The following is a 19,259-nucleotide window of genomic DNA, read 5'->3' on the forward strand; positions in this document are numbered from 1 at the left end:
AGAATAAACTAAATTGTAAGAAGAAGGAAGGTAGACAAAGGGCCGGGAAGAGAGAGTAGGAGGAGAAGTCCTCTTCCTTCTCAGTCCCTAAAAGAATGGTGCAGTCTGAACCTGTTCAAAGCAATCAAATTATGCTGCATTCAAGTCTTTGTAAAATGAACAATAATATACTTCATATTTTATACTACTGGTGGAGTGGCGGCGCGGTAACGTGTGTGTGCCTGGTCTAATCATGGATAGCGTATAACTTATATGTGCACTCTCATAAAGGTGATCTTTAAATACAGGTGACTGTTCATGAAATACAATGTATAGTTTAACAAGACCCACCTCATTGCACCTGCATAGATTTTGTATGCGGGTACCCAACTCGTCTGTGATAAAACAATAACAGACATTCTGTGTACATTACATTGTGCACATGCACGATTGAGTGTATTATGGCTAATCATGTGGACACATTTACCTACTGAAGACAGCTAAACAACAAGTCACAGGCACAGGTAAATGGAGAGTGATTCAAACATTTAATCTGTAAATAAATTTTATTTTTATAAATATTTAAATTGACAGGTTAAAAAAGAGATGCTTGTGTACCCATACTTTTCGGTGTGTGTTATTACCATTCAATGTTTGTTGTATGTACACGGTCGCGTCTCGCTTATTGTGGGTTTGCTAACTAATGTCTGTTTGTTTGTGAAATACACGTACCATTTCAAGGTTGGTGTCATGTTTTATAATGTCTGCTGCATATGCTTCTCTACTTGAACTATTTAATACATGTTTCTTCACTAAAAGAATTTTTATTGATCAATCAAGGGCCCGAGAAGGCATGTTGGCATACAAGAGTTTAAAACATTACTTCAGAAGAAACTGATATGAAATTGTCATAATAATTAATTAATTCACAGTGATACCACAACAGGGTTTTAAATTGTCACACAAATTCATACACAGTAAAACAAATAATCCGTGTGCCGTACGTCTACTGTTTTCAGAACTAGATTTTCCATGCTAGTACAAAACTTCTTTGCTTTCACTATTAAAAATCTCAGCAGGTGTTGTACATGCATTTACATGTATTTTACCTCGTATGGCAAGGACTATGGTAGTGGCTGCAACAGCCAGGACTACGTGGTATCTTTGATTTTATTTCTGAGGCAAATGTTTGCTCACATTATTGTTACTGTCAATTCAGTGGTGAAGGGTGCAAATTTGCCGTCAATTCTTAGATTGACGACAATGGTGGATCGCACAACACATATGACAATGAGTGAGAGAATTTGCCAACATGGAAAAGACCAGTTAATCATAAATATGAAGAGTTGGAGTTGGAGAGGGCATGTACTACATTTATTTAAGAATGAGAACCAATAGTCATGTTAGAATAGCCATAGACTGGACACTCGAAGGGCGAAAGAAGCAAGGAAGACCGAAGGAAACATGGGAAAGAACTGTGGAACGAGAAAGGAAACAACTGAGATTCAGGTCGTGGAATGAAGCCGCCAGGAGAAGACGAAACAGAATGGAGAGGAATTATTCCTCGCCCAATTCTCCACATGGAGAAATAGAACTGATGGTGTGGCAATGCAGATATAGAATTGTGTAGGTCTTGTACATGCCTATGAAAACAAAAAATTGGCAGAACACATGGTGTTTATGTTTCTCAACTGATTCGATACGCGAGAGCATGTTCTGTCTATGATAAGTTTTTAAATCGAGGCAAGCTACTGACAAACAATTTGATATTACAGGGGTTTCAACAGTCTCGATTAAAGTCAGCATTTCGCAAATTCTATTCTCGTTATATTGATGTTATTTGCAAATACAACCTGTTGTCAAATCGAATGCTGTCTTATGTGGTTCATACCAATTGTTAAGCCGTTCTTACATGTACATACTGATTTTGACTATGGATTACTCCGTTTACCTCATCAAGATGGAGGGCTCATGGCGGGCGTGACCGGTCAACAGGGGATACTTACCCCTTTTAGACACCTGATCCCACCTATGGTGTGTCGAGGGGTCCGTGTTTGACCTATCCTTAATTTTGTGTTCTTTATGGGATTGGTCAGTGTTCGTTATCTTCACTATTCTTTGATTAACTTTGGACAAATTGCAAATGAAATTTATATTTGAACACATAAACAAAGAATATCCCAAAGAATGCTTACGGTACCTAAAGCTTTCAAAAACTCACCCGGAATTAAATGCTAAATGACTTGAATTTTAGTCAGTTGGTGATAGTTTTTATCACTATCTTGCGCACATTGCTGCATTCAGAATTACAAAGGCAAAGTTTGAAATGGAGTTTGTGCATTGGGCATCTCATATCATAAACACTATAGGAATCTCCGGGATACTACCCGGTATAAATATTCAATGAGTAGCTGGTATAGATATGAGGATTTGTCCACGGAGTTTTTTTAATCAAAGCAGTAAAGTTTGAAAATAGGGATTTGTATACACCTATTCAGATACATGTAACCATTCAAGTGGTTGATTATGTACTTTTTTCCTCTTAAACCAAATTGGATTATGAAAACCATTTATCAGTAGTTGAAAACTACGATATATATGTACGCGTGTACACACACACTGTTTTTCTAATGAAATTGAAGGAGAGGCTCATTTCTTAATTACATGTATCTAGAATATATGAGACTAAGAGACGTTCATTGTTTCAATTTGGATAAAAATCCGAGACACATAACATATGTCACTGATAAAATAGATTTTATAAAAACTCTAATTTTCACCTTTAGGCAAGGAAAAATAAATTACTTGGTTGCTTGATTGGGACATACTGTGGGCAGATTCAGTAAAGACGATATAGCATGACGGTGAATGTATGTGCAGCTGTAGGTTTACATGTACGCTGCCTTTTGTAGGCCCTTGTTTTTGGAAAATACAGATTCTGTTTATGGATCTATAGGTAGACCAGTCCAACTGTGTAATCATGCGTTACTGAAGTATTTCGCGAAGCTGTCACACTTTCAACAATGTACGGATAATATATATACATGTATATATTTGTCATGCAGAGGACACGCGATAAGGTCGATGAGTTTCACGCCTGAGTGACCCGGGTGTGAAATCGTCTGTCTCCTGAATGGTGCTGTTCCGCCGGGATTATGGCGATACCCAGCGACAGACTGACGTTTTGGATTGTTGTGTCGTGTCTGTTGGTTTGTCTAAGGTGTTCAATGACGGGAAATGAAGGTATGTTATATTTTATTTTTAAAATGCTTTCTTTCATCCAATTAAAGAACGGGAGAGGATCAAACTGTAATAACTTCTGAAAAGTGACACTGTGTATATCATTCAAGGTCTTTAACGCAATTGTTTGAAACTGTAAAATTTAATATTAAGCCAGAAAATTTAATATTTTCTGCAAGATAAAAATTATAATAAAAGTAATAATAATACAATTTTAAAAGATTAGATAAATGAATATGAAAAAGGAACTTCGTATTTATGCACAGCGTTTCGGTACTGCTTTCGGGGTCTGTGAATAAAATTGTGTGAATTTTACAAAACGCCATTGTATACACTGAATAACAATATTTAGCATTTATTTGATATACTGGTTATAATTTTTTTTTAATTTGACGTTTAAAAATTTGATTTTAGATTAACATATATTCTAATTAAGTTATAAGTTAATTTCTTTGAATAAGTTATAAACTGTTTTGTTTTCCATAAAGAAAATCTGACAACAGAAATCAAATTTTAGATTTTCTGGATACCCATTTGCCCTTAGTCATATTCACTTTAAAAGTTTTCTTTATAGTTTGTCATTGAACGACCTTGGAAAAAGTACGCCTAATTTCAATAGAGGGAAGGGATTCAGTGTAGTCTGACCTCTAATCTCAGTACAATGTATGAAATTTCAAACCTAAAGATGCGTTTCATATTTTCTTTGTACTAAATAAAATCTAGTACCAAACATAATATATTATGTGTTAGTGGCGTACTGTATGTTAAATTCTGATGCGTATAATATCATATGTTGATAGAATACACATCAAAGTAATTGATAAAACAGAATATCATAGAGTATTGATAATGATACAAAAGATCCCAAATCGTCATACGATATATTTGTGAATTTAAAGAATACATTCTCACTTTGTACATCCCATTAAATCTAAATATTTTTGATTGGTACCCAGGAAGAGAACAGTTCACAACTGATGAATTCGCATATCAAAACAGTTGTGTCATAACTACATGAAAATAAAATTTAATAGACATGCCTTGTAAGCTTAGTAAGGAAATGGATTCCGATAAATTTATTGGAACGGAGACTACATTGTACATGTGCTGTATTTTTATTAAGGGAAAGAAAATTCTGACACATTGAATTAAATTTGCCTCAATCTTGACGATTGTTGACTTCCAGAGCGAGTGATGGTATTTGCCAACAGGACCCACATTCACTGGGTCAATCAGAACCAGAAGGAGCACCACATTATGCCCCTCGCCAATATCACAGAGGCCAAGTACGTGGACTTCGACCCGGTAGAGAACATGATCTACTGGTCAGATGTCCACCATGGCGGGTCAATCTCTAAGGCCAGTCTCTGTGCTCAGGGTAAGACTAATTGAATTTCATTCTACATGTATCTATAAAAAAAAAACATGCTGCAAGTGAACAGAAGTGAAATGAGGTTTCCGGGAGATTCATTAGAAGCGGCTAAAAACAATAACCATAACTATAGTATAATCTAGTTCTATCCATGTCCTTAAGAACGTGTCTTTCTCCAGGACACAAAAGTGGAAGTAACTAAAGAGAAGAGGGTAGTAAATGGTCCATTGATAAAAAGCTGACATTCAATTACAATCAATCTTAATAAAACAAAATCAAGACATTTTTTGGTGGACTTTAACTTGAGAACATTCGAAAATATTTTACACACCAAACACTGTATTTTGTCGGCATTTAGGTCAAGAGACTGTTGTTTCGGACATTTTCCTCAAACACGTGAAGGCGGCCTTTGTGAGTATAGCTGTGGATTCCATTCGCAGGACCATCTACTGGACAAACTCAGCCAGCGACCTCATAGAAATGGTCAATCTGGATGGTTCAAACAGAACCGTTGTTGCTGAGCACGACATGGGGTCACCTATAGATGTGGAGGTAGACTCTTCTGCCGGGTACGTGTATTCAGTATTCATTCGATTGCGATGTGTTAGCTGTTCCAAGAACATATCACAATGGTATAAGTATATAGTAATATTTATTCTACTCATTAAAACATTAGAAAAATTAATTATTATTCCGGATAAAAACACATATCCTGTGGCGCATAAAGATGTGTATAATTATATACTAAATTCGTTGTATTCTGCAGTTCTGATCTTGCTCCTGTGTTCGTGGGACATTAACCAACACTCAAAGAATGACGCTCTCTAATTCTCCATCAAAACTATTTCTTATCGATTTGTTAACCTCTTCAATTCAATGCCTTTATTTATTACTCCTCCTAGGCACCTGATCCCACCTCTGGTGTGTCCAGGGGTCCGTGTTTGCCCAACTATCAATTTTGTATTGCTTGTAGGAGTTATGAAATTGATCACTGTTCGTTATCTTCACCTTGCATCAAATCAAAGAAAGGACTTCAGAGTGGGCCTCTTCACATCCTCGTTTTATTTGAAATAACGCATGTCCTACACAACGTTCTCCAAACAATATAATCCTATATTCAAAATCCAAAATCTAAAACACAGAGAGCTGACTTTAGATTATGAGCACCACATAAAAAGATTACGTTTCTGATTCTTTTATATTTAGTGTAAGGCACTATATGGACGAGTGTATTTTTGATTAGAATTAGAGCGCGGTCTAGCGCAATAATCACGGTACCAAATCATAATTTAAGCTTTGTTCAAATTTAATGAGAATTACATAACTTGTATTATTCGAAAAGTGGTGAAACATGGTTGTGCCCCCTTGGAAAACTGCGGGGACAAGTGGCCCGACTGCCCTCTTTTCCTTCGCCCCGCACGTGCCCTGGCTGCCCCCTTTTCCTTCGCCCTGCACGTGCCCTGGCTGCCCCCTTTTCCTACGCCCTTGACCGTACTGTTTGCTTTACTGCCAATATACTCATGCACGCAGTGCGGATGACCTATAAATATTGAATGTTCAACTTCCCAAAAACAAATCGTTTATACCTACATATAACTCTCAATCAAAGATATCGAAAACTGACTTCTGTCATTGAACACTACAGATTACAGAGAAGTATAAGAGTTTCAAGCGCATGCATCATACAGATCTTTCTACTCCAATTATTGACCGCTCCAGTTGAATCGATGAGTACAATAACTGAATTCTGCGCAATAATTCGAATATGTAATACATGTAAACAGCGCGATCATTGGAGTATGTAATGGTTTGTCGTTCCTTAGGAATACTCAGGACAGCTTACCACTTTTGTTTTACACACATGATATATTGACTTCATTTTCACCTCGTTTTGATTTGATGCATGCAATGACTAAAATTCTAACCCCACCTGCAAATCTACCTTTATCGGTTCCTCGCAGTTCTCGCATTCGAAATTTGGAAACTCATTGGAGACAGATATCGACTTCTGATTGGTTCCAACTTTTTCATTTGACAGATTTGTTTACTGGTTGGATGCTGGTATTAAACCAAAGATAGAGAGCTGTTCCTTGACCGGTATGGGCCGGAGGGTGTTAGTGGACCTGTCGGACCAGTACCCCTCTATCTTAGAGCTGGACGTCAACACTCAAGCCTTGTACTGGAACGACAAAAACAGTAAACAGCTCTTCACGGCAAGAATGGACGGGTCGCACGTGAGAGTGCTAAAATCCGGAATACCTCACATTACGGGGATATTCATTGAAGGTTAATGTTTCGGTTTATATGATTCATTACTCTCTGTTTTTGAAAGTCATTTAGTAAGCCTGAGAAAATCTTTCTACAATCAAACAGGCATATGAATCAAGGTTTGAATGATGTCTATATCAGAAGCGAATTTCGTTTTTGGAAATACACGAGGCCATGAACTGCTACGCTTCACGCTAGCATGCTTTATGAAATGCATTAGTGCTTTATGAAAAGTTTTATATTTACATTCAACTTTCATTTCTGTCGGAATTCCCAGCTGTTAAAATAGACGGACTATATTCATCAAGATTCATACACACATTGTTCACTACTTCATCGCAGTCATGGTGAAATGGTTATCATTACAATATGTAAATTTATTGAAGGCAAAAACATTGGAAATGACTTCCAGCATGAAGGTGAATTAAGGTTGTGATTGACTTCCTGTATAAGGGTGAATGCCTTTCCTTTTAGTATTGTGATTTTACTTTATAGGGAACTATATTTACTGGACTGACTGGTGGAATAAAGACATAGAACGAATCCCCATCACTGGAGACGATGCCCCCACGGTCATCCTGAGCCCGGTCAAGGACATGGAAGATCTCATCAGCATCAAGGTCATTCCGGACATCGTCCACTGTAAGTCCAGATTCCTGTATAGTGTTGTAATGGCTGATCACGTGTTTGATTTAGACTGTTTTACCCACGTACATGAATAAGCTACAACAATCTGAATTGCTTTACAATTCACTTTCACATATACATGTATATTTATATGCCTGGTCTCTAATGAAATGTGAAAGATTTAATGACTTTGAATATGATGTCTCAAAATAATGATCTGATTACGTAACCATATACAAGATGCTAGTATGTAAAAACCTTCAATGATTAACACTGTCAGCTCTTTTATCACTGTTGCAGGCCCACCGCGCCCGGCGTACAAATTCAAAGCCCACAACACAATAGTGAACAGGACAGTGGAGACCACGTTTACGTGGAAAGCCGCGTACGGCTGGAAAATACCACAGTACTTTGAATTGGACCAGAGAGACTCTGATTCCCAGATATGGGTAGAGGTGTATAAAATAGCTGCAGACGGGGAGAGGTCTGTAACACTAGAACTGGAACACAGCCAGGAATATCACTTCAGAATACGAGCCTGTAACGTATATGGCTGCAGCCGTAAAAACACACCGGAAGTTAAACTTACCACAGAAAGTACGTATTTTCAACACTGTAGACAATTCTCTTCTTTGTGGTATTTTGTGCCGTTAATCATTGAGCAAAATGTTTTGCTTGATATGTTGGTTTCTAACAAACAGGGAACAATAATATGATCTATTACCGGGTCCTTCTCTTGATATGCACTTTTATATGGTCTGTGGGCATTCACGTCGACCAAGATCACATGACGTTTTGAAAAGTGACTTGGGACATTAAACTACATACTGTCAACAAGTATATCTTTTTAACAAAGCTTGTCGTCTTTAGGAACAACCTTATACAGTAAACTGATATAAATCTATGGTATGCTATAAATACTTATATCTTTTATTAAATGACCACATAATTAAACTTTTCTAAAATGGTAAATCTGATATAAAATCAAGTTTTAATAAAAAAAAAAAACCCTACTGTATAATAATTTTTCTAGTATGATCTTGAAGTACACATGATATTTGTACTAAAAATAGAGAGCATTGTATTTTCTCAACCTCAAGAAAGCAATGAAAAGCAGATGTTCAGCGTGTTTATTTTTTCACAAAGCAAAACGCAACTACTAAATATCTGAAAATTGCCCAAACTTTATCAAGAAGAATTTTAAGGTTTGCGTGCAAAAGAAGACCATTTCTGTTATATGATGAATTATAGAAACGTTTTTGATACTAGTTGTTATGAATAAGATTAAAATGTCAGATTCATTATGCATGTATTGCAATTTTTCTTCTTTCTTCTCTTCATTTTCTCTCTTTTTTAAAATTAAAAATCCTGTAAAATTGTTGAGTCGTATTCAAATTAGATCATCACGAAATTGATTAGAATTTTCAAATCATACATTTTCTACCAGTCACAAAGGAGAGGAAGTGCATTGCCCAAAGACTGTAAAATACTTCAAGTATATGATACCGTCTTCCAAGGAAGACGCTAATTAGTTACCTATTCAATAGGCTATTGTCTTATTCGTTTTGACAAGAGGGTAACTTTTAGAAAATCAAAAACCTCCGGTTACAACTCAATGCGTGTCACATTTTTAATATCAACTGTTTTTACAAGGAACGATCAGTATTAATTGTCATGGTGGCAATTTTAGCGGAGGTTACATTTTCCCCTGTATTTACAGCTCTAGCAGATTATCATCTGGTAATTGTTGAAAATGAAATCATTTTCTTAGAAATAATCCAACCTTAAATCACTACCGGAAGTCATGGACACTTGCAGTTTATGAATAAAAACAATTCTGTTCTGTTTCAGGTATAACTGAAATCCTGTCACCAGAGGAACATTTTGACGCTGTACCGATTCTAATGAAAGCTGGTATAATTTTGGGAGGCGTACTGGTTTTTATTGGAGTTATTCTGTGTGTCTGGGGTTATTGGAGATCTCGAAAAAGAAAGCAGAAAAGGTACCGCGCAGTTAGGTACTCTGTGTCGTCATACGTCACGTGACCATTCGAGATCCTTAGGGGACTGTTCATCTGCATATGTATATTACCTCATGTTCATTTCGACATTTGATATCTTGTGAATTAAACATTGAATATAAAACTCGTTGTTAAATTTGTATGATGAGAGCGAATGTCGCAATGTTACGTGTATCGATTGATTTCTTATTTGTGTTATGATGTGAAAAGTAATTTTGTGGCAAGAATCATCGTGAAAAAAATGTTATATGCTTTAATGTATAATCAATTAAATCCACGTCATATTGAATTAAGTGAAGGATATTCAACAGCGTTACTTACGAGCATGTCACCACCGGAAGTTCTGCATTTTTTAAGAGCATGTCACCACCGATAGTTTTGCATTACATGTACTTAAGAGCATGTCACCATCGGAAGTTCCACATTACTTACAGGCATGAGACCACCGGAAGTTCCACATTACTTACGGGCATGTCACTACCGGAAGACTCGTGTTCGATTCTTGATCCCAGCGGTGCGTGAAACCAAAGATGTGTACCATTACATGTATTTGGTTGTGGCTATTCCTACGCCACGCACCCGGCATTATAAAAGTGAAAATCACGGATCTCTAGGTTATGACCTTAAAGACCAGTTCAGTGTCACATTTAGGCTTTGGCATGATAAAGAAACGACAATGATATGCCCTGAGCGCCAAACATTAGTCAAAATCTGGGGCTCTTGGCCTAAATCTAGTGACTTATCTATTTGAGTGAAAAATTTCCGAATCGGACGTAAATCAATATGCAAATAATAAAGATAATGGCGCGTACAGATATATCTTAGTGCACTATAACACTACACAGTTTAGATGGACAAGTTTTAAAGGGCATGGTCACGCTTTGATAAAAAAAAAAAAAAACCCAAAAAACTCTCTTAGTTTTTGTTTTTCAAGTTCAAAAGGTATTATCTAAGGTATTTGTAATGCTCAACCAAAATCTGAATGTCAGTTGCTTAGTTACATGTGCGTGGCAGAACTCACAACTCTTTGTTATGCACACAAGGCTCGTGCCTTGTTTGTTGTTTAAATAAGTTTGGTAAATTTCTTTTTCAATGATATGATAATAACTATTCTTCATCTTTGATACTAATCACTTTGTTGGTATGATATTTGCTTCAAATCATTTATTTGTAAACAAATAAAGGCACTAACCATTGTTTACATAACAATTAAGGAATGGTGATATTTTGTAATGTGCTTGCAAAAGCATATTCTCTTTAGAGAAGTCAAGAGGCATAGCCTTCATCGACTTCTCTTCGCAAGCATTCATGTTTTGATTCTGGAAAACGTGTAAATGCCGGAGTCGGTGACGGTTAATGCTTCGACCGACGTTTCGACTCAGATGTGCCTGGATTTACGCACTAGACAAGTTGTTTTCAAACATTTAACAGTAATGCACAAAACCGTCACAAAGAAATTAAAACTTACTTGCTTTTAATCCATTTTGAACATGTCCCCTGTCCCGGGTTTACGTTAACTGGTCTCGGGAGCTGTCACAATAGGGGACCAGTTAAGAGAAAAGCAGGCTGACGTAATCAGAGTTGTGATTTAAACCCGGGACAGGGGCATGCTGAAAATGGATTAAAAGCATGTATGTGTTGATTTCCTTGTGACAGTTTTGTGCATTACTGTTAAATGTTTGAAAACAACTTGTCTATTGCGTAAATCCAGGCTCATCTGAGTCAAAACGTCGGTCGAAGCATAAACCGTCACCGACTCTGGTATTTACACGTTTTCCAGAATCAAAATATGAATGCTTGCGAAGAGAAGTCGATGAAGGCTATGCCTCTCGACTTCTCTAAAGAGAATAGCAAAAGGACAACTGGCATTCGGAGTTTAGTTGACTATTAATGGAAATACCCTATTCAATGCATTTGAAAAATGAAATTGAAAATTTAAAACTTTAGAATTAAATCATGGCTAAGTCACTGTGCATTGCATTAAAATGTACATGTATAATTACGATTTTAATGTCATAAATTAAAGACTCAAAAATGTAAATTTATTAAAAATAAATGAAAATTATCCAATTTCATTGGATAAATGAACACAAAGAGACATTTGTTATCATGATTAACAGTCATACAACACTTGCAAATGTATATGTATACAAAAAGCTTCATTTGTGAATCGTGTGGATATGAAATTCTTGGTACTTTCTTTCACAAACACTTCATACTGGGTAGAGAGATTACAAAATCTTAAAATGTGGACATGGAGCTGCATCAATAGAAATATAATACAAAATGTATTTACAAATCTGAAGTATTTATGTAGAAAAACAAGTACGTAGTATGCAGAGCATTAGATGTGCGTAGGTTTTCCTGAATATTTGACGTTGAGATAGTCGTCTTTAGAGAGAGCATTTCTCATGGCACATTTAACGACACATATCAGCAAGACGACAATGATGAAAACACCGATGACAACAGCGACGATGATGATGATAAGTCGTTCACGAGGAGTAATGGAACTTCCTTTATCTTCATCAACAACTTCTTTTTCTTCACCTGAAATAAAAAAACCAACAACCGTAAATGACAAAATGTCACCTTTACATGAACTGCAAACAACAATTGTGTTATGAATAAATGTCAATTTTGTTTGTATCACGGGGGTATGGCAACAATGGAAGTATAGGTTAAAATCGACTGAAGCCGATTATGTAGAAATTACCCCGTTTCTCCAAAGTTTCATATTTACATTTCAATGTTTTTGCCGTTGATATCTTTACAAATGTAATGATACCAATTTCCTTGTGAATGCGTCGCAGTTGTGAACATTGCGCGTATAAAGGTTGAGATAATTATATTACGTGTACTTTAACGGCTGGAAATTCCAACAGAAATAACAGTAGAACGCAAATATTAAAAAACGAATTTCAGTTTTGAAAATACATAAGGGTATGGCCTGCAACGCTTCACACCGGCCTACTTTTCATGAATTCATACACTCGTGTATTTTCAAAACTGATATTAATTTTTCAAATATCACCCTTAAAACAAATCTTTATCGCTTATTTTCATATTTTGTAATTTTACATGTACTCATTTTTTAAAAATAGGTTCTTATATCTAGTTGAAACGTCACTTGCGTGTCATGAAGTAAATTTCAGTTATGAAAATACACGAGGGCATGACCTGCGATGTTTTACACAGGAATACTTCAAGAAAATTACATGTATACCGACATGAAGCGTTGCAGTTCATACCCTCAAGTATTTTTAAAAAAAACCACATTTTAGATTTACATTTCTTCTTCCATTTTTGTAAGAACACCAGTTGTTGAAATAGACGCACTATATTTGCCAAGATTCATACGTGCATTGTGCATTGCAGTCAGGATGAATTCACTGGCAATGATATCCTTGGGTTGGAATTTACTATTAAAGAGTAGATATAGGGTACCCAAGTTCGTCGATGAAAAAAAAATGACAGAAATCCATTACTTAACCTATCAGAACTCTTTTGTTTTGCAGATATGAAAGATTTGATTGTTGATAAAAATGCTTCTACACAGGTTAGAAATGCACGATAGAAAATTATTATAGTATTACAAGTAATTTTCTTGAAATGGATTTACATGATCTAGTTTGCCAATACAATGGGTCAAATGCTGTCTGACGTGTTTCATACCGATTGTTAGGCCGTTCTTGGCACATTGATTTTGACTACGGGTCGACAGGGGATACTTACTCCTCCTAGGCACCTGATCTTACCTCTGGTATGTCCAGGGGTCAGTGTTTGCCCAACTCTTAATTTTGTATTCCTTATAGATCACTGTTCGTTATCTTCACCTTTCATGTGTTACATATACAAGTCAATATACTAGTAAGTATCTAATGAAAAATAGTACAGGTTAAGATATATTTCGTTACAGCATGCAATATTCAAACAAGACTGAGGAGACTACATATCAAAGAGTTTCTACCATCATTATAGACTGTAACAATCTGTTCAGGATCCGTGCTACATCCAAAAATGTTACATATAGAGAGTCTAAAGGAATATTCATTGTGGTCCATCAGATCATCATGTGTATATGTAATTAGTCCGCCCCCGGAATAAGTGGTGACGGTCTGGATTACTGTCCAGTTCCCTTTATTGATGGACATTTGAAGAGAGTAAGCATGGAATTGATCCTCTTTGTGGAATGCTACCCTCCAGGCCAAGGTCACAGACGCGGACGTTTTATTTGTGACCTTGAAAACACTTGGCCTGCTGGGTTTCCCTGTTGACAGTAATTGCGAATCATGAGTTAAATTTGACATTAGCTTGTCCAATATTAAATTTGTACAATCATTTTAGGTTTTACTGAAATAAACAACTGGATATAAAAAAAAAAAACCCACCTATATTTTAAGATTTATGAATTCATTTGTCAAAATACTCATGCATTTGAGCAATACACATATAAGAATTTTATGCGTTTAATAGAGATAAATTTTTTGCTGACGATAAGTACCTCGAGTTACAAATCTAACTGGTTTTGTTTGCTGTGGGTTACAACCATAAACATTGCATATTCTTAACGTCATCATGTAAGCTGTCTTCGGATTTAGAGATTCTATATCTCTCTTCTGCTCTCCTTTTGTACTAATCTTGTAGCGGACTTTTAATGGCCATGTGTCCCTTTCCCTTTGTATATTTATGATTACTTCAGGTTGTAACTGCGTATTGACAAAGTCTACGTTAAATCGCAGTTCCGCTGATGAATTGGTTATTTTTGATACAAGGGAGTCTTCTGGAAGGTCTGGATAGCCTGGGAAGATAAATTGTGTCTTAATAAGATTTATAGACTTAACTATAAATTCTTTTATGTTAGCCAGACTTTTTTAAAAATATATCTTATTTCTGAGGATATTTTCGGAAACACTAAAATATTCCGGAATCCTACCGGAAATAAGTTAGCAAATACAATAGCATTTCCCTTTATGACGAGGCAATTTCGGAAGAAAAGTTAGAGAAATTTTAAAACAGATAATTCTAACCCGAGAGAAAGCCACGTGGAAGAGTTGACATCTTTTTAACAAATAAATATATTCCATTCAATTGGCCTAACGTTTGAGAACTGCAGATAATATAGTTGTTACCTAAGGTAGTGACCCTCAACATTTTGGGATTCCTCGGGTTACAACCATAAATATTACAGGGCCGAACCAGAAATTCGTACTCCATCCGGGGTTGTAATTGAAGCACTTCCACATAGATGTCGCCCAAATCGCTACTCATTCTTTTTTCAAAGGTTGTGAGCGATCTCCATTCTCCATTCAACTTCCGGGCCAGAAGAACCAAAGATGACAAGTCGGCTTGCTTGAAATCGGGCAACCTATACCGCAGAGAAGCGGTAATGTTCGTGACACGATCAATGCTGGGACTAACGAGGGTGGCGGGGTAGCCTGTATGTAGTCAGAGTACTGATATAATCTCATGCGAAATGTAGTAATAACGTCCTAATGAGAAATTCCATGATTATTGCACTGCAAAAGTATTATAGTAAGTTTCTATGAAAACTTTGATCAGAGCAAAAGCTAATATCATAGTAGTTAGAAGGCAGTTAGATAACCAAAGATAGAGTTGTGGAATTATAGGGCCTGATTCACGATTTCCCCCCAAATTTTATTTTTCACTTTTAATGATCAATATATACTGTCTAATGTGTTTAAAAAGTTTCACAAAAAATTAAGTTTATACATCATCACAGAAGCTCATTTTAGAGAGTTTATTGTTTGTTTGTTGTAAACAAAGATTGCAGTATGTCATTGTTTACGAAGTTTTCAAATATTATCATTATTTATTATTATTATTATTATATATATATATATATATATATATATATATATATATATATATATATATATCACATTTCAAATATTCTTTAGGTAAAATATGTCACCTTAAAGAAAAATAAATTGACTGTGCAAAATTAAGATGCTTTCAGTTAGAAAATAAACATTTCACTGCTTTTTTTTTGTAAACATAATAAAGACTCGAGTCTTTGTTTACATAACGCTAAAATATTGTTTTTATTCTTGCATTCAGAAGGTCAAAATTTTGGCTGTCAAAATTAAATGAACTATATTTTTAATGTTTAACATCAAAAATAAAAAAAAATAAAAAATTTCAAAAATCGTGAACCAGTCCCTTTGAACCAGAGTATTACGACTATACTGTCTACTATTATAGGAAGGAAAGCCATTAGGGAAATACTACACTGCTACAAATCAACAATTACTGTACCTTTTGTTTTAAAACCTCGTACAACGTCAAATTTATCCTTGTTACATCTTTTTGCAGGGTTGCACGCTTTGACCTTGACTTGATAACCTTGGTTTGGAGTTAGACCAGTCACTGTGTACGAATATGCTGGCTGATTAATAGATGGAATTTTTACACCAAGAGAGCTCCATCCATCTGATGTATTTTTGAATAATTGAAAGCTTTGAGATGTCCCCCAGTTATATCCAGCTATCCACGTAACTTTGACGCTTGTGTTGGTGACATCCATTATTCTGATATTCGTAGGAGCACCTGGTGAACCTGTCAATATAGCGAGTGTTATAACTTGTACCGTAACCAATTCTTTTATTTTGCAAAATCAAGTACATGTAGATATATTACGTTTGCGTATTGTGATATTCAATCCTTATTGAAAATTTCCTAAAATGACGTCTGTATATTGGGTAAAGTTTATTGTTATGAATAATAGGGTATAAACCCAAGTCCCGTCCAATTAAAAAAGGAATGGACTACCAATCAAACTGATTCATTTGAATAGTATCAAGGTCTCATGAAAATATGTCCAGCAAAATGCCTTAGATTTCAATTCATAGTCCAAAATGTTACATCTTAAAATTGATTGAGCATTGTGAATAATATTGATTATGTGTATAATGAAATGCATTATCAGATGATGTTTGCTGGGATGGACCAATCTGAAATATCACTTACACTGTATGTCAGAAGCGGTCACCTTCACGGCCTTGACCTCTAATACTTCACTGATGTTTTTGACAACGGTGTGCACCGTAACAGGAGTGCTGGTTATTTTCATTCGTTCAATCCGCTTGTTGTAAAAATTCTCCCAATATAGGTAGTCATCTGAGGTAACAGAAAAGAAAGAGTATTTCATGCTTTACGTTCAATAATTTTAAAAAGACATTCAATATCAATGTCTGTTTCAGGACTAGATAATACCCATATATCATCTCAACGTATAAGAATAATGATAAACTGTTTAACATTAAACAACCAAAATATAGATGATCTTTTTCATAGCGTCACAGAAAAGAGAGACTCACCTAAGATCGACATGCCTATCATGTTTGGAAAGGGATGAACAGACTTAGGGGCAAACTGGCGCTTCATGGACCCGTCCACACTGCCGACCCATATAGACTGGTCGTTGCCATTGTTCCAGTATAGTTTCTGTCTGTCGACGTCCAGGGCCAAGGCCGAGGGGAAGTCTCTCTTCAAATCAAACACAGTTTCTCTGGCACTTCCGTCCATCTTACACCGCTCTATCTTTGGTCGTGTACCTCCATCCAGCCAATACAAATACCTGCAAAGGAAAACACTGAAGATGTTAAAACGTTCTCTCTTGTACAACCGTCAATATTTCCTTTGGAATAGATCACATGTCGCGTCTTCCAAATTTGAAATAAAAGCGCGTCCTACCTTGGCTGGTTTACAAATATTATTAATGTTATATCATGAAATACGAAATTATCCGAAATCTTTTAGCAGAGGATCTTATATAGAAAGAATGTGAAATACATGTAACGTTCGTTTAGTTGTGTCCGATATCTTGCAGTATGTCTGCAGATCAAAATGATATATATATATTTTTCTTTCGATATGCGAGTGCAATTTCTGCGTATCTAAAATTTTTAAACAGAGACGGACTACTGAAAAAAAGCTTTAAAACACTCTTGTTTAAAGTCAGTATTTCACAAATTCTATGGTCGTTTTAATCATCTACTTTGTAAATACAACTCGTTCTTAGCTCGAATGTTGTCTGACGTAATCATACCAATTTTAAGCCGTTCTTTGGATACGGATTTTATCTACATATAATCCGATTATCCCGTTTACCTGATCGAAAGGTTCGTGTTTGCCCTACTCTCAATTTTGGATTCTTGATAGGATTTGAAATTGATCACTGTTCGTTATCTTCACATTTTCATTACAAACTACTCTGCACATTCGAACTTTTGAAATAATTTTCAAGTTGTTTCCCTTTGTTAATTGAAGTTGTAGAACAAATTGCCGGTCAAATCGAAACGCGGGTGTGCTACAATGAAAAGGTGAAGATATCGAACAGTGATCAATCTAAGAACCCCTATAAGGAATACAAAGTCAGACTTGAGCAAACACGGACCCCTGGACATACCAGAGGTTGGATCAGATGCCTAGTAGGAGTAAACATCCCCTGTTGACCGGTCACAACCACCGTGAGCCCTATATCTCGATCAGGTAAACGGAGTAATTCGTAGTCAAAATCAGTGTGTAAAGAACGGCCTAACAATTGGTATGAAACACGTCAAACAGCATTTTACTCAATGGCAGGTTGTATTGGCAAACTAGATCGTTATGACAACCATACAATTTGCGAAATGTTGACTTTAAACGAGACTTTTGAAACCCCTGTAATATTAACTTGCTTGTCATTAGTCTGTCTCGATTTAAAAACTGATCATACGCAGCACAAGCTCTTGCGTAACGAATCAGTTGAGAGACATAAACACTCTATGCAGGTGATAATGGAATATGCTACATAAATATGAGAAGTTGTTGATAGAGAAGCTGTAGTCATCCCGTTTGTCATAAAGTTGATTTGTTAGTTTGCCGTTTACATCTATGTTTGATAAAAATATAAGTACGAAGCAGATGTGAAGGACTCTATGGTGTCTTCTATTTTGAGTTCACTGGGATATATCGAATGGACATATGAATAAAACTTATCATTGTTAATAAATAAAACGTTGTCGATACAATGTATATCTAAATGTCGAGTTGAAGGCCACAGCAAGATAATTTTTTCTTCTTTTGAATAAATTCAGCCTCGCAAGATCAGTTAATAAAGGAGCACAAATCGTACCTATGAGAATTCAAACATATTGTTGGAAGACCTGATCACCAACTGCGACACGGGACATCCGTTTTTAAGGTCATCTCCGAGGACCCATGACATTCACACCTGATGTCGAGCGTTTCGTGATGGAACTGTCACTACCTATTTTCACGACTTAGTTCTTTCACGGTCGGGATTCGAAAGCTGGGCTTCCGCATGCGGGATGAACGCTCTAACCTCTAGGTCACCGCGGCGGTCTGTATGCACGTGTATCATCTTTTGCATGTGTATCATCATTTTAACGTTCATTCTTTGAAGGACCATAATGTTTTTTATTTTTCATCAAAAGTTGTATGAATTAAATGTTTCTTGGTACTCTTTACAATCTGAATCACCATAACTTTCTTATACATGTATGATGGAAACATTATGAAATTCACACTGTGTGTAAATGATGCAAACGTTTGTTATATGACATCAACAAAAGTGCTGCGTCATGCACCTGTATTGCTTTTCTTTCATTTTCGGTACTAAAATGGTCATAACTTTCTAATCAAAGGCAAAAAGAACAACAATTTGTTGTTGTAGGTTTTCATTATAAATGCCTAATGAATGATGTAAACCATAGATGCGTGTGAATG

The 19,259-nt window shown here is 36.0% G+C and overlaps 2 protein-coding genes across 4 annotated transcripts in view; one reads left to right on the forward strand and one right to left on the reverse strand.

Moving 5' to 3' along the window:
• The first annotated feature begins 306 nt into the window (after positions 1–306).
• Positions 307–9,795, forward strand: LOC125647738 (low-density lipoprotein receptor-related protein 4-like). Of its 2 annotated transcripts, none has more exons than XM_048874536.2 (8): positions 307–503; positions 3,045–3,222; positions 4,406–4,597; positions 4,950–5,160; positions 6,630–6,877; positions 7,355–7,501; positions 7,787–8,083; positions 9,338–9,795. In XM_048874536.2, the coding sequence occupies exons 2-8, from the start codon at positions 3,135–3,137 to the stop codon at positions 9,529–9,531; spliced, it is 1,377 nt and encodes a 458-aa protein (XP_048730493.1). In that variant the 5' UTR covers positions 307–503; positions 3,045–3,134; the 3' UTR covers positions 9,532–9,795. The 2 variants fall into 2 exon arrangements, with proteins under 2 accessions (XP_048730493.1, XP_048730494.1); XM_048874537.2 differs by lacking the exon at positions 307–503 and adding an exon at positions 624–720.
• A 1,738-nt stretch (positions 9,796–11,533) lies between these two features.
• LOC125646508 (uncharacterized) overlaps positions 11,534–19,259 on the reverse strand; it is a 46,562-nt gene continuing 38,836 nt past the window's right edge. For both annotated transcript variants that reach the window (XM_048872841.2, XM_048872839.2), the window contains 7 exons: positions 16,847–17,106; positions 16,497–16,646; positions 15,786–16,085; positions 14,639–14,944; positions 14,011–14,307; positions 13,477–13,776; positions 11,534–12,056 (listed from right to left, as the gene is read on the reverse strand). In XM_048872841.2, the coding sequence (XP_048728798.2) occupies positions 11,851–12,056; positions 13,477–13,776; positions 14,011–14,307; positions 14,639–14,944; positions 15,786–16,085; positions 16,497–16,646; positions 16,847–17,106 (1,819 nt within the window). In that variant the 3' untranslated portion in view covers positions 11,534–11,850. The remainder of the gene's footprint in view (positions 12,057–13,476; positions 13,777–14,010; positions 14,308–14,638; positions 14,945–15,785; positions 16,086–16,496; positions 16,647–16,846; positions 17,107–19,259) is intronic.

The sequence above is a fragment of the Ostrea edulis genome, chromosome 6 (genome assembly GCF_947568905.1).
Source record: "Ostrea edulis chromosome 6, xbOstEdul1.1, whole genome shotgun sequence".
Classification (NCBI taxonomy): Eukaryota; Metazoa; Mollusca; class Bivalvia; order Ostreida; family Ostreidae; genus Ostrea; species Ostrea edulis.

Coding starts and splice junctions, on each gene's coding strand:
- LOC125647738 (XM_048874536.2), top strand. CDS start 3,135: ATGGCGATACCCAGCGACAGACTGACGTTTTGGATTGTTGTGTCGTGT. Junction 5,161..6,629: donor GAGGTAGACTCTTCTGCCGG/GTACGTGTATTC, acceptor TTCATTTGACAG/ATTTGTTTACTGGTTGGATG. Junction 7,502..7,786: donor CATTCCGGACATCGTCCACT/GTAAGTCCAGAT, acceptor TCACTGTTGCAG/GCCCACCGCGCCCGGCGTAC.